This window comes from Tasmannia lanceolata, unplaced genomic scaffold, assembly GCF_043159265.1.
Source record: "Tasmannia lanceolata isolate RefF3 unplaced genomic scaffold, GAP_Taslan_0.1 ptg000011l, whole genome shotgun sequence".
Classification (NCBI taxonomy): domain Eukaryota; kingdom Viridiplantae; phylum Streptophyta; class Magnoliopsida; order Canellales; family Winteraceae; genus Tasmannia; species Tasmannia lanceolata.
In genome coordinates this window covers 9,436,166-9,452,095 of record NW_027518688.1, presented here as the reverse complement: position 1 = coordinate 9,452,095, position 15,930 = coordinate 9,436,166, and the positions used below count along the sequence as shown (strand labels likewise).

The 15,930-nt window shown below is 49.6% G+C and overlaps 1 protein-coding gene across 1 annotated transcript; it reads right to left on the bottom strand.

The window, feature by feature from the left end:
* Positions 1 to 14,327: 14,327 nt before the first annotated feature.
* Positions 14,328 to 15,440, bottom strand: LOC143885852 (uncharacterized). The gene has a single exon (XM_077389903.1). The coding sequence runs from the start codon at positions 15,438 to 15,440 to the stop codon at positions 14,328 to 14,330; it is 1,113 nt and encodes a 370-aa protein (XP_077246018.1).
* Positions 15,441 to 15,930: the final 490 nt, after the last annotated feature.

The window sequence follows — 15,930 nt, the reverse complement described above, 5'->3', positions numbered from 1 at the left end:
TTTCTATATTAGCAAAATTTTAAGGTGCCGCCCTGGTTCCTGGATAAATATTCCGGGCACAATCGATCTTTGTTTTTAAATTACTTGCAATTTGACTTGTAAATTTTTTCAATTTTTTCCAACAAGTGCATAAATTCTCGGAGTTCCGAGAAAAATTCCAATAGAAAAAAACATATTCTCGGAACTCCGAGAATTTTCTCTGAATTCCGAGAATGCACTTATTTGAAAAGAAATAACCGTTACGTGCCGAAATGTGCCGGCACGGCATGCCACGACTGGGCCGCGGGCCGTGCCGTGCCTAACCCCCACCCTTTGGCCTGCCGGCATGGGCCACGCTGGGCCGAGAATTTTCGTGCCATGCCGTGCCCGTTTGCCACCTTGAGCGATGAGCAACAACAAATTCGAGATGAACGATAACAAACTCGCGATGAACAATTCCAAGGCCAGATTACCGCACTTATGGAACAAGTGAATCGTCTATCTGCTAGACAAGAGGTGAGGCTTGATGGAGTAGATCGACGTGTTGAGTAAATCAGTGTGAAACAAGTACCATCTTGAGTTGAGCATCTTATGGAAGGTGTGCAGATTGAGCCACCGGTTCAAGGACAACTACTCCAGCAGCGTACGGTTGTTAGAGCCGAATCTCTACCACGGAGCAATTACAGTTGGGACTCCATGGGACGCTAGAACCAGAGGAATTCATTGATTGGAGCGCCATTGTTGAAGAAGCCCTAGAGCTTAAGGACATTCCCGAGGACAAAGTGGTGCCTCTCATAGCCCTCCGCCTACGAGGATGAGCCGTTGCTTGGTGGCAAGCCCGAAAGTATCAGCTACGCCAATCAGGAGAACCACCTATCACTGGGTGGGAGGAGATGCATCAAGAGATGCGCAAGGAGTTTCTGCCCTTCAACTACAAGCAGGTAATCTATTAGAAACTTCATCGACTTGTCCAAGGAAATCGATCTGTATCACAATATACAGAAGAGTTCCATAGGCTTGTTGCTAGAAATAATCTACATGAATCACGGGAGCAACTCATAGCACGGTACCTCGAAGGATTGAAAATACCAATATATGATTCCCTTCTAGGTCACACATTCAAGAATGTGACGGAGGCCCATGCAAAAGCCAAACTCATAGAAGATTCGCAACGAAGAAGCACTACATGTTCATTTTCCTATGAGAAAAGTGCTGCTCCACCACAACCAAATCAAGTTTCTACATCGTCGACATCGACCCCATCGGTTACAAGACCTCAAGCTGTAGCCCAGTCGGCCCAACAAAGAACACCCGGCAATCAATTTGGTACTCAATGTTTTCGTTGCAATGGCTATGGACATATTGCTTCTTCATGTCCCAAACCCCGACAACAGTTACTAACCTACGAGCCGGAAGACGAAATCCTCGATGAACCCATTGCAGATGAGGAAACCCCCGAGGAAGAAGACTGTATCATTGCAACTGAAGATGTTACGGGTCAAAGCTTAGTCACGTGAAGACTTTGCCTCACTCCGCGGAAGGACGAGGAATGGCTTTGTCATAACATTTTTCACCACATGATGCAACATCGATGGCAAGGTATGTAAGTTGGTCATTGATTCCGAAAGTAGTGAGAACGTGATCTCACAAGAGGCAGTGCAAAAATTGAACTTAAAAGTTGAGCCACATCCGTACCGTCTTGCCTAGCTCAATGACACTACAAACACGTGGATCAAGAAGCATTGTCTCGTATCCTTCAATATTAGAGATCACTACAGGGATCGTATTTAGTGCGACATAATTCCTATGGATGTTTGTCACGTCCTACTTGGGAGACCATGGCAATACGATCGGAGCGCATTGTATGATGGCCATCAGAATACATATTCCTTCTACCACGATGGAAAGAAGCTTGTGTTGACCATTTCAAAAGAAAGAGATCCATCACAAGCACCAAGGAAGAAGCATTCTTGCTTCTCCAGACATGACACTGAACAATGCATGAACGGGCAAAGTCAGAGTAAGAAACTTGGGTACATGTATCCCTTCTGAGGAGACGACGTGAACTCGTGGACGAGATCTTTTCAAGAAGAAGAAGGGGGGGGGGGGGGGGGGGGGGGGCGTCTGATGCATGTGCATCCGTCGGATTGCGAAGATCAACGGCTAGGATCGTCGGATACTTAATTGCACTACCAAATCACTAATTTGATGATCCAATTGGACGGCGCCCAAATCAACGGGACACATTGATTGCTACACTTTAAAAGAGTCATATTTTAGTTTGTTTTAATTTTTTTTAGCAATTTTTTTTAGTGACGTCCAAGAGAAGGATTGTTTAGAGTTTCAGATTTACATGGATTAAGGTAGAGGATTTTTAGGAATTTGATTGAGTTTAGGAGTTTTATTGTTTTAGGAAGTTTCTTTAGAGTAGGAAATTAACTCAGGTTTGATTAGGATTAGTCTTTTCAAAAAGCCTATAAATTAGCACTCATGTAATCGCTTATCATTATCTTATTTTGAATGAAAAATTGAGTTGCCTTCTTGAGTTTGCTGCCTTTTGTTGCCTCGGAGAACCCATCAAAGACAAGCCATCTGCTGCTTGTTTGCCGGAGTAGTTGTTGCCGTTGCCGCGAAGCCCCGCCGGAAATCCTATGAGCCACCTGTTGCTTGTGAGTTTATCCTCAAACACCATCCTTTCCCACAAATAATAGCACCCTGCTATAGTTGATTACCCACCCAATTCTCCACCATCCTTTCAGCCCCTGCTTTATTTTTATGTAAAAACTAGCTACCCGAACACCCATCCAATATATTAGTAGTTTTCCCTTTCGTCTTTGCTAAGAGAAGCATTCCTCTCTAACCCCTTTTCACATTACCCAGAACCTTTGGCCTTTGTCCTATCCGATTAAAACTTTCCCAAAGCCAACCACTCTATCACCTCTGTCCAACCGAACACATCCCTTTTGCCGGTAGACAATCCCTTGCCAAAACTCTCTTTAAAACCTACTCCAACAGACCCTGTTAGTAACCCAAAACTGATCCCAAACCTTTCTAAAACCAGCCATACTCTAGTTTTCCTCTCTTCCACAGACCACCCAACAGCCCTTTCATTAATAGATCGCCATCCTTTTTCTAATCTTTGAAGCCCCAAGTACTAATTTTATTATCGAATACAACTATCACCTTGAACCCACATACATTAGAGTACCTTTAGGATTTCCATTAGAATACCCGTAATCTCTGTTTGGTTCGTTGGGAGAGTAGCGGAAGTTAGTCAACAGGGAGGTGACAAGGATGGGAGATGTGTAGAGTTGTCTAGAGGAGAATAGGGGAAGAGCCGTAGTGTGTATGGTTGGGCATCAAACCTCTAGAAGAGGTGTAGAAAATATAGGGATGTCATTACCAAAACCCGCGGGAATCCCTAGAATTCGCCTCTAGCTCTTTTGTTAGAATTGGCCTCTAGCTAGTTGGAGAATCCGTCTATTTCGAATATCTATAATCCGCCGAACCGCCCCAGCTAATGTGCCGGGTTGCAAAGAACACACACACACACACACACAGAGAGAGAGAGAGATGTAATGATTACACAAGACAAGACATCTTCTACTCTTCTCCCTTTTAAAATCCACCAAACTGGAGGTTTTTAGTTGGAAGATTAGTAGGGGTGACAATTCCACCACAAAAGCGTCACCTAGGAAAAAAATGCTAATAATGATGTCCTCTCCATGTCTTGTAGTCAAATTGAATTTGAATTCAAATTTGGCAATGAAACAACATTCGGCGTTCCATATTCTGGGAAATGCCAAGCTGTCTTCCACTTTTTTTGCAACCAAACAAGGGACCCCACATGACGTTGCCCAACACTTCTTTCCCGAAGGAAAGGAGAATTTTTATATGGTGTAAGCCCAATCATTTCTATAGGATGATCTCAACCCTCCGATCTATAGAGAACTGCATATTATGGAAACTAACGTAGGGGCGGGTAGGGGAAGCGAAATTCTGGATGTTGGTACTCCATTGGGGCGGAAGTTTTGAAGAAGTCAAAGAGGCTTTTGGTAGAATGGAAGTCAAAGAGAAGATAAGTTGGCATATCAAATTGTTGCTCTGTCAATGTTTGGAATTTGGTTGGAAATAACGCCATATTAAATTCTATTGTTTCTAAATTCCATTCCACCAACATTCCACCAAAATTTTAACGATTTATAATGGTTTACCATTCGGCTCTCTTTTCATAGCCACGTCCCCAACATTCCAGGTGGTCAAAATGCGAAAAAGCAAAAAAACAACAACCAAACGTAGCACGGCATTTTAAATCCCAGCGAAAATCCACTTTTTTACCACTTTTTTTTGCAACCAAACACGACTTGGTAAATGGGACTCACATGTATGCTAATGAGAAATATATTAGCGGGGCCTACATAGAGGGCTTCAGGCTAAAAACATAATAAACCTTACACTAATCATGATCTTATAGCAGTGCCAATACAGGGCTAAGGCCCAAAAACCAATGAGACCCCATATAAAGTAATGAGATATACTATTGGGGCCTACATAGAGGGTGTAATGGTCGAAAAGAAGATGGACCCCACATGTATGCTGATCAGTTAACCAATAGTGGGCCTAAAATGCAAGTCTCGTCGGCCCAAAACTAGTACTATTTTTTTTTTTTTCCCTGAATGGTAACTAGCGTTCTCCACACTAACAGCCCCTATTTAGAGGGGCTAGTGGCTAAAAGAGCAATGGACCTCACGTGTATACTAATTACTAATCTAATAGTTGGGCTAAGATGGATAATCCAATGGCCAAAAGCCAATTGTGCCTATTTACAATAATGAGTTACGTACTAGTAAGGCCCATATTAAAGACATAATTGCCTAAAAAATAATAGACTCACATTTAGTACATGTGAGTATTGAGAGCCCAACGACAAAAAAACCAATGGAAACCATCTACAGTAATGAGTTATATACTAGTGGACGCAACATAGAGATCCTAATGGCAATCAAATAATGGACCCTACATGTATGTTAATCGATGATCCACAAGTGGGCCTAAAATGGAGGGGCCAATATTGCAAAATTAACGGGGCCACATATTGTAACAAGTTATATACTAAGGGAGTTGATAAATTCATACCCCTGTAGGATGATTCGCACCCCTTTTACACATCAAAAAGAGTTAAAGTCCGCCGCAATTCACTTTACAAGGGGTGCAAATCATCCTGCAAGGGGTGCGAATCATCCTTAAGTGATGTACTCAATTTTCCTTTTCTAGTAAAAAATCGGACTAATAATTTAAGAGAAAATGACCAAAAAAAAGGGCTTTGATATGACAATGACCTGGCAATTGGGGAGAGTTCGAAACTACCAATCTAGAGTGATGGTGACTGGTTTTGGTAGGTTTAGGACAAAATTACCCTTAAAGTCATTCAAAATTCAAGGGTTTTTTTTTTATAGTTTTTACTGTTTGCAATTGCACATTTCATTTTCACCTCTCTCTCTCTCTCTCTCTCGCCAGCCCTCTCTCGCCGGCTCTCACTCGCTCTCGCTGGCAATCTCTCTCTGTCGTCGGCACCCTCTCTCTCCCCCTCTCTGGTGTGATTCTCTCCGACCCTTTCTCTCGCGGCCCTCTCTCTCTGTCGTCGGCACCCTCTCTCCCCCTCTCTACGACCCTCTCTCTCTCTCTCTCTGGCAGCCTCTGATTCTGAGAGGACCACCTTTTCACAGGTTGGTACTGATGGCGTCAGAATCCGGGTCTACGATCGCGCGGTGGGTAGAGAGCCTCCACGGGGTCTACAATCACAAACAAAGAGGTCAGGGGAGTCCGGGGTGGGTCCCGGACGACCACTTCAACACCCAAGTCAGATTCTGGACCAACAATATAAAGAATAGCGAGAAAAGGCGGAGGTTTGATCAGGTTTATCAAGGCCAAGATGCAGGTTCTTCTTTTGGTATGTTGGTGGATGGGTAGGAGGGGATGAACAGGGAGACTGGGACCAAGCTCCCGGCCTCTTCTGTTGTTGCCTCGCCTCTCTCTTATGAAGGTTTTCTTGAGGGAGATAAGATATATCCTCCTTTTCTCTTCCCCTTCTCCTCATTTTAAGGGGTGGCGTGCGGGCTTTTACATCATTACGGAGAGAAAACCTTCCTTCGCAGGATTGGGCTGTTCTCCTGGTTTGACGGCGCGCGTGGTTTCGCTACGTAATCCCTTCCATAATTTGTGATGATGAGGCTTGGACGGTGAGAAGGTGACACGTGTCGTAACCGTATGGTCTTGCCGCTCATCAACACATTTCTTAATGATGATTAAGCTCCATTGGTGCATGGATGACACGTGGTGAGATTTGGGAGTCGTGCCGTATTTATGTCCCATCATAATACCCCCTTACTCATTTGGTCCATTGAATGGGCCAAGGGAGTAATGTCTGGTCAAACGATGCCATGGTGAGGGCATTTATGGGAGCTCCGGAGTACGAGAAGACGTGCCATTTCGTCCGGCGGTTATCTCCCGGGGAATGGTAGCGTCATTATATGCCTTCCGGCCGGTCACCCGATAGGGAGGAGACACGTGTCGGGTGGGTTATCTCGTTTCGAGACCCAAGGGCTTCTCCCTCGGGTTTATAAAAGGAAGACCATCCCGGCATTTTTATTATCGTTTTTTTTCTGAGATAGATCGTTTCTCTGCATCTTTTCCCTTTTTTCGGTAACATGTCTGGTTCCCCTTCGCGGGTTAGGGGCAAAGCCCCTCTTTCCCAGGAATCTTCAAGTGACCCCGACCTGTACTCTCACTTGGAGGAGGACCTTCGGCCTGTCGAAAAAGGGCTAGGAGGGACTCGGGGCCTCCCCCGGGCTTTCCCCCCTTCGCCTTTCCTCCTTGCCTAGCAAGGACAAGTCGTCTCGCTCCTACGTTGCCAAGGAGTGGTCCTTTTTCTCCAGGCGCTATCAGCAGGGGATGGAACTACGCGACCGGGTCTCAAAAATGGTAAGGAGATTGAGGACTTGAAGCGGGAAAACGAGGCGTTGCAGAGAAAGGTTCACGCCCTCAACGAGCAGCTGCTTGAATATGAGGTGGACCCCTTGCTGGAGAGCTCCTGGGAGGAGGAGGGGAACCCTTCGGGAGAGGAGTCTTCTTCTGGTCGTTCGAGCGATTAGTTTCTAGCTTCCTTCGTTTTTCTGTTTCTTTTTCTTTTCTCCCCCCTTTTTGTCGAGGGTTTTGGGGCCTGGTGCCCTACGTTTGGTTTCTTATCCCCTCCCTTCTTTTTTGTAGGCCTGCGGGCCAAAAGGATGTGAATGGATGGTTTCTTTATGAGTTTGTGCCTTGTTTCTTATGCTGCTTTTCCCATCTGTGTGTGGTTAGTTTTATTTGAGGGGGAGTGGTGGTAGCGAGGCCGGGCTTTTATAAGACCGGGCCCTTTCCAGTGTGTTTGGTATATGTTTTCCTTATTTCGAGGAATTGCGACGGCTTTGCCCGACCCTGCGCGGGGTTCCGAGCCTTTACCTAGCGCGTTTAGTTTCTTCCGTCCAGTGGATTCGTATGTCGAGCTCTTGTGCCGTGGCTTTGGGTACAACCGTGTATTTTCCCTCTAGTGGCTTTGAGGTCGGATCTCTTTGCTAGGTTTCCAATCTCCGAATCCTTCCTTTCATTAGGTGGGGAGGAGTTGAAACTGGGCACGCTTGGGTGATTTGAAATCCAGGCCCTTTCTTTCATTAGGTGGCGAGGATTTGAAACTGGGCATGCGCGGGCGATTTGAAATCCGAGCCCTTCCTTTGATTAGGTGGCGAGGATTTGAAACTGGGCACGCGCGGGTGATTCGAAATCCGAGCCCTTCCTTTCACTAGGTGGCGAGGATTTGAAACTGGGCACGCGCTGGCAGTTCGAAATCCGAGCCCTTCCTTTCATTAGGTGGGGACGTTGTAGGGATGACTTGCTGGGGGAAGTTTTTTAGTGGTAGGGGTCGCAACGCCTTTTCAGTCGGGGGGAAATGGCGCTTCGATTTCTGGCGGTTTCCTCGAATTCCCCAATGGGCACCACGTGTGCGCGTCCCATCCGACTAGACAGGGAGGGAGGTTAATTGACGCGTGTCGAAACCCTAGCTCCTTTTAAGGCCTTTTTAGGGATTTATTTTTGCCTTATTTCTTCGTCTTCCTTGGGTGAAGTGGGCTTTCTTCTGCGGCGATTTCTTTTGGTGGCTGCTCTTCATCAACTTCTCTCTGTTTTTGCCCTTCTTCGCTATCTGCCTCTGAGAGTTCTGTGCTTTTCGTTTAGTCTGACATTTGATTATTTTACGATGCCTGTCGCAACCAATTCTCAGAGTCCGTCTATCGAGTCAGTAGAAGTAGTGGAGAGGGCTCCGCCAAGAAAAAGGAGGCGGTTGGTAAAAGGCGGGGGCGGCGGCTCTCGAGATGAACAACTGCCCAGGGAGTTGGAAGATAGCTCAGGAGCTTCTGGATCGTCGTTGGGGGCTGCTCCCTTTGAATCCCCCACTTGAGTTTCTTCTACTTGCGAGGCGGAGATTAGGGACATTCGGTCCGGTGCTGTCATCCGCCCCGATCGGGTGGCGTCCTGTAAGAGTTCTTTGAAAAAAGGGGCGGCGGAGAGGACTAGAAGGGAGTTTCACATTCCCGAGGATTACGGGATTAGGGTTCCCACTTTTAGGGATGGGGTGTGTGAGGGCGTTACGGAGGAAGATGTAGCTTTTTACGTGGAGGGTTTTAGGGCGGGGATTAGGTTTCCGCTTTTGGGTATCATAGTTGAGGCCCTCAAGTTTTATCGGGTGGACCCCTCCCAACTGGCGCCCAATAGTTGGCGTACTCTCTTGGCTTTCGTGGCCAAGGAGGGTCTTCACAAGATTCAGCCTACCCTCCCTCTGCTCAGGAGTTACGTTGCCCTTAGCCCATTGGTGAAGGGCAAGGACAGCTGGTTGTACCTGACCCAGCGTCCTCAGGTGAAGATCGTGGCGAACTTGCCCTCTTCCATTAAGAAGTGGAAAGAGGAGTATGTGTTTATTATTCCTCCGTCGGATGCTGGTTGGGGCTTCCCTCGTTCTTGGAGGCGCTCCATTGAGTGGCGAAGGAAATCCCTCCCCGACGAGTCTGATTGTAGCAAGCTTGACCTGGAGAAGCTCGCCTCCGGGGAGGCTATTGATGTTTCTGAGTTTAGATGGGAGAGGGGTTTGAGGAGGTTCGGTCTGCTGGGTGCTGCGGAGAGGAGGGCCCGCTGCACGGGCGAGGAGGTGGGGGAGAGTTCCGCCAGTCATCGTGGTGAGCCTTTTTCCCTAGGTTTGTCCTTTTTTTTGCTGTCGTTTTCTTCGTTCTGAGTTGTCGTTGCTCTTCTGTTTTTGGCAGCATGTATGTCTTCTTCTGGTGATGTTGCTAAGGGAAAGGGGGTTATGGCGGAGGCGGCGAAGGGTCCGACTGGCCGTCAGAGGATTCCCTCTGGCTTTATGGCCGTGGCTAGGAAGGATCGGTCGCAAACTAGGCTTCCCACGCCCGCGCCATCTAGTTCTTCCAGTCGATCGGTCGGAGTGAAGGATACGGCTAGGTCTCCTCCTCGGGAGTTGGAGCCTTCCGCCAAGAGGGTTGCCCCTTCTCACGCCAAACAGGGGAAAGCCGGTCGTGCGGCTTGTTCTCCTGCCGCCTTTGTGGAGGACATGTCGAGCCGGCTGGAAGGGTCGGTTATGACCAAGCTGCTCCTGGAGAAAATGGAGTTTTCCCCGCAGTGCTACCAGGCGCAAGGAGAACTGTTTAAGCCGGACTGGAAGATCGGTGTTGAGGATGGCGTCCTCGGGAATCCTCGGGTTGGGATGGAGCTTGGGTTGATGACCGCCCTTCCTGGCTATGAGGCTGAGTTGGAAAACTTCCCCCGCACCTGGGGGCCCGGTACCTTCATTCTATGTCTTGCGTAAGTACCGTGTAGCTGGCTTTTCCGTTTGTTTCTTCCCTTTTCTTGTTGTCTTTGAGACTGCATGAGGCGATCCTCTAATGGTTCGCTTGTGGTGGGGGCTCTTGCAGGTTCAAAGTTATGCTAGGAAGATGCTGCAGTACATGGTTGAGGACGAGTCCGAGATCGGTGCTTTTGAGGAACGCGTCCGCAAGCTGAGCGAGGATCTCGAGAAGGCCCAAGCCGAAAAGGCAGCGCTTGACGACACTGTTTCTGAACTCCGGGGGGAACTCCAGATGTCTAAGGACGGGAGGAACCGTGCGGAAAATAACTTGGTGGTGTCCCGACAAACGTATGCTGAGGAGCTGGTGAAAGCGCGGGAGGAATGGCGAGGTTCTGAGGAGTTTTTCAAGGCCGCGGCCTCGTTCAGCGTTGACATCGAGATAGATGCTTTCGTCGAATGCCGGCGGCGCGTTCGCGATGTTGATCCTTCTTTCCCTTTGGAGAAGTTGGTGCACGAAGCCGAGGAAGCCGAGGAGGACCTTTTGCCGAGACCAGTGGATACCACGAGACCGGTCGAGGATCTGGTGGCTGCCCCGGATGCCTCTACTGTTATTGAGACCTCTACTGGGGGTCGGTGAGGCTCGGACGCCTTGGGATTTTCCCCAGACTTTGCTTCTTTTTATGGTTCTATTAATGTGCTCGGTCTGTAATAGCTATTTGAACTCTCTTTTGTTTTCTTCTCCCCCCCCTCTTTTTGTAAGGGCCCTGAAGGGAAGGCTTACCTGCCTTTCGCATTTTTTTTATATATAACGCTTCGTGGGCTAGTTGAGCTCTTTGGTAGGTTTCTTTGTGGTGGGTTGTTGTTAAATTCTAATTTGGTCGGTGAGAATACCTCTAGTGCGCCTCTGTAGGGCGTCACCTTAGGCGTCTTGTTAATGGAAGGGCCATCTTCCTCTCGAGTGATCAGCTCGGAGTTGATGGGTTCTACCTGCCCTTCAAAAAGGATAGGTCTTTTTTTTTCATGGAGAGCGTTTTAGGGTATTTTTGGGGGGATCAGCCTAGATGCTACCTTTGTTCCACTCCCTGTTTTCTTCCGGTCCTTTATGCATCATGGGCTGGAAAGTGGAGATGCGCATAGCTCAGGCGGGAATGCTATTTCATTGATTTGTTAAGGAGGATACATAGCTTTGCGCTGGAAATAACAAAAAGAAAACAAACAAAACATTCGTTATAACTTAAAAGAAAGCACAGCCCTTGCCCTTCCTTTTTACTGGTAAAACTTTCAGAGGTTATCAATGTTCCAACTTCGAGGGACTGGGGCCTCGTCGAGGTGCTCAAGCTGGTAGGCTCCGTGGCGGAGCGCTCGAACGACCCTGTAGGGCCCTTCCCATTTTGGTGCGAGTTTTCCGGAGCTTCGGGGGTCAGATACCTCCGCTCGCCGTAGTACTAGGTCTCCGGGCTTTACCGTGCATTTTTTTACGCTGGCGTTGTAGTATCGTGCCACCTTTTGTTGGTAGGAGGCGGTTCGGATGAGGGCTTGCTCTCTTTTTTCTAGCACGAGATCGAGAGCGTTCCGGAGGAGCTCGGAATTTCCATGTTCGTCGTAGTTCTCAGTGTGGAAGCTCGAGAGGTCGATTTCCAACGAAATGACCGCTTCGGCCCGGAAAGTCAAACTAAAAGGGGACTCCCCGGTTGCGGCTTGGGGCATTGTTCGGTAGGCCCAGAGGACGCTGGGGAGTGCTTCTACCCAGCACTTTCAGGCTTCTCCCAACCGCTTCTTGAGGCTTTGGAGCAGGATCCTGTTAGTTACCTCCACTTGCCCATTAGCCTGCGGGTGCGCTACGGAGGCGAAACGGTGTTCGATGCTCAGATTATCACAGAACCTGCCGAACTCAGCACGTGCGAACTGGGGTCCATTGTCTGTTACGATTATTCTCGGAATGCCGAAACGGCAGACCACGTCATGATAAAAAAACTTTTCTATTGCCTTCGAATTTGGTCTCGCCATGGCTTTAACTTCGACCCACTTGGTGAAGTAATCGATGGCGACGTACAACATCGTGTGCCCCCCTGGGGCCTTTGGGAACGACCCGAGCAGGTCCATGCCCCACATGGCAAAAGGCAGTGGCCCTGCCACTGAGGTGTATGGGGTGGCCGGTCAACCGGGGGTGGTAGCGAACCTTTGGCACGGGCTGCATTTTTTGACAAATTCCTGGGCGTCTCTGAGGATTGTAGGACAAAAATAGCCATGCCTTACGATCTTCTGGGATAGGGTCCTCCCGCCTTCGTGGTCTCCGTAGATTCCCTCGTGTACCTCTCGTAGTGCGTACTCCGATTCGGAGGGTACCAGGCACCGGAGGTATGGCCATGTGTACGACCGTTTGTACAGCCTGGGTCCGTGGAGTACATAGTGGGCGGCCTTTGTGGTTAGGCATCGGGCTTCCAGCTTATCCTCGGGCAGTATTCCGTCTTTCAGATACCGCATGATGGGGTCCATCCAGTTCGGTCCTGGTGGAATTTCCAAGACTTGTACCTCGTCGATGCTGGGGTGGAGAGTATCTCTGTGAACACGGTACCAAAGTCATGGGTTTCTTCAGAGGCCATTTTTGACAGAGCATCCGCTCGATTGTTCATGCCTCGCGGTACCTGGAGAATCTCAACTTCCCCCATTCTTTTCAGCTTCTCTTTTACCTTTTGGAGGTATCTCTTCATCCTGAGTCCCTTGGCCTTGTATGCCCCGTTTACTTGCTCGACGACCAGCTGTGAATCGCTATAGACCTTTACTTTCCTGCGCCGAGCTCCATGGCTAGACTTAGCTCTGCCAATAAGGCCTCGTACTCAGCCTCGTTGTTGGAAGCTTTGAAGTCTAGCCGGAGGGCGTACTCTGCTGTGAATCTGTCGGGGCCATGGAGGACCACTTCTGCCCCGCGTCCTGTTTTACCTACTAAGCCATCCACGTGCAGGGTCCAGTGAGTCTCGCCGCTCTGTTCCGTCTGGTCGGGCCCCATGTCTTCGTGAGCCGTTTGCCCGTGGGGGCCTTGGTCTTCTCCATTACTGCTGGTTTCGTGGCAGGGGCTGTGAATTCCACTATAAAGTCGGCGAGGACCTGGGATTTAATGGCCGGCCTTGGTCGGACCTGTATGTCGAATTCTCCTAAATCGACGGCCCAGCTTACCATTCTGCCCGAGGTCTCCGGTTTTTGGAGAATCTTCCTGAGGGGTTGGTCAGTCAAAAGTATTATGGGATGGATTTGGAAGTAGGGGCGGAATTTTTCTATGTTCAAGTACCGAACCTCCGTACCGTGGAGGGTCTTGCTTACATAGTACACCGGGTGTTCCCTCTTGTAGCTTTGCTTGACCAGTACCGCACTTACCGCCGTAGGGTTGATGGCTAGATACAAAAATAATTCTTCCCTAGGCTCGGGTTTGGCTAGTACGGGCGATGTTTGGAGGTACTGTTTCAAGGCGTTGAAAGCTCCTTGACAGGCCGGGGTCCATTCGAATTCTCGTATGTTTTTTAGCTGCTTAAAGAAGGGCTGACACTTCTCCGCCGACTTGGGCATGAAACGGCTGAGGGCGGTGATCCATTCCGCGAGCCGCTGCACCTCTACTGCCGTTACTGGGGGGCTCCATGTCCAGGATGGCCTGGATTTTTTCGGGGTTGGCCTCGATGCCTCTCTGGCTAACCATGAATCCTAATAACTTCCCGGAAGTTACCCCAAAGACGCATTTTACGGGATTCAGTTTCATCCGGGCTCGTCGTAGGGTGTCAAAGGTTTCTTGAAGGTCGGAGATGTGTTTGGAGGCTTCTAAGCTTTTTACCAGCACGCCATCTACATATACCTCCACATTTCTACCTATCTGCTTCTGGAATAGTTTGTTTACGAGCCGCTGGTATGTGGCCCTCGCGTTTTTCAACCCGAAGGGCATGACAGTATAGCAGTAGACGCCCTGATCGGTGATGAATGCAGTTTTCGGGATGTCCGGTTCATGCATCTTTACCTGATTGTAACCGGAGAAGGCATCTAGGAAGGTGAGGAGCTCGTGCCCGGATGTGGCATCGATGAGCTGGTCTATACGCGGGAGGGGGTAAGGGTCTTTTGGGCAGGCTCGGTTTAGGTCTGTAAAGTCTATACAGGCCCGCCAACCCCCACTGGTCTTTTTGACCATAACCACATTGGACAGCCACTCGGGGTACTGGATCTCTCTGATAAATCCGGCTTGTAGCAGTTTCTCCACTTCGACTTTTATGTGAGTTTGGCGTTCTACTGTGAAGTTCCTCTTTTTTTGCCGGACGGGTTTGAGGGTCGGATTTACGTTCAACCTGTGAACGACCATTTCTGGGGGTATACCGGGCATGTCCTGAGCGGACCATGCGAACACGTCTTTGTTGGCTCTGAGGAAACTGATCATTTGGTCTCGCAAGGTGCCTGTTAGCAAGGAACTAATCCGGACTTGCTTCTCTGGTTAGTCTTTGGCTATAGGGATGGAGTCTAGCTCTTCGGTGGGCTCCCCTCTAATCGTACGGGCCCGCTCTCGGGGGTCTTCACTCCCGATCGTGAAGTTTTCGGCCGGGGCATTGCTCCATCTCAAGCTCGCCGCGTAGCATTGGCGTGCTATCATTTGCTGCCCCCGAACTTCTCCTATCCTGGTTCGAGTGGGGAACTTCATTTTGAGGTGGGGGGTGGAGACTATTGCTCCCAAGTCTCTCAGAGCAGGGCGTCCTATGATGGCGCTGTAGGTGAAAGGTATGTCTACGACCATAAAGGTGGTCAAAATGGTCTTTTGGAGGGGGCACGTTCCAAAGGTTACGGGTAAGTCGATTTTGCCACTGACCCGCACCGATGCCCCGGAGAATACGTAGATGGAGTACTCCGCGGGTCCTAGTCTTCCCTCGCCCAGCTTCATCTCTTCAAAGGTTCCGAGGTGCAGCACATTGACCGAGCTCCCTGTATCCACCAAACTTTTTCCTATGTCGAAGTTGGCGACGATTAGCCTGACTACCAGTGCGTCGTCGTGTGGAACTTGTAGCCCGTTGAGGTCTTCGGAGGAGAAAGTGATGATCTGATCCTCATGGGGAGGATTCGTTCGGGCCTTTTTAGAAGGCATTTCCAGGGAGAACACCCACTCCACGTACGCTCGTCGACCAGCTGTTGTTGGTCCTCCTGCCGCGGGTCCACCCGCAATGATGTTGATTTTTCCAACAATGGTAGGCGGTTGTTCATGGGCCGGCGGCCGTTCAGGGGGCTCTCCTTTCTTGAGGCGCTGGTGGTGGTGCGTGTCGTGTCTACTGCGGGATCGGTGTCTGCTCCGAGAGCGATACCTGCTAGGGGATCGGCGTTGGCTACGAGACCGGTGCCTGCTACGAGACCGGCGCCTGCTTCTTGGTCCGTCGGCGGGGTGATGGACTTCGTCCGAGTTTTCGACGGGGCTCCTGAGGTACTGATTTAGATGTCCCTCCTTGGCCAGCTTTTCTAACTGGAGCTTGAGGTGGAAACAATGGTCGGCTTCGTTGCGGCCGTGGTCCTCGTAGAAATCACAGAACTTCCCGGTGGAGCGCTTCTTTGGGTCCGTGCTCATTCTCATGGGAGGGGTCAGGAGACCCTGATCTCTGATAGCGAGCAGGACATGGGAGAGGGGAACCTTCAGGGGGGCGCTTCCCAGCCTTTCGAAGACGGAGACGGGGTTCCAGCTTGCCTGTCTTTCTTCCGCCCGTTGCCTCATGACCCCTCGGCTATCTTCCCTTTTTCTTTCCTCGGGGCCGGGTCGGCTCTGCTCTCGTGCACATGCTTCTTCCGCTCGTACGAACTTGTTAGCCTTGGATTCAAGTTCCTACAGGTCCCGTGGTGGCTTGAGGGTGAGGTGCAGTTTGAGATTCGGGTCGGTGGTAGCATGCTTCAGTGCCACGACCGCTATTTGGACGTCGATGTTGGAAAGTTGGGCTAGCTCGGCGTTGAATTTCAACATGAAGTCTCTTAGGGTCTCGTTTCTTCCTTGCCGGAGGGCTAAGAGAGCATCCGCCGGATCGTGGCGGAGGCGGTTGTTGGTGAACCTTGCGCTGAACTTCCTC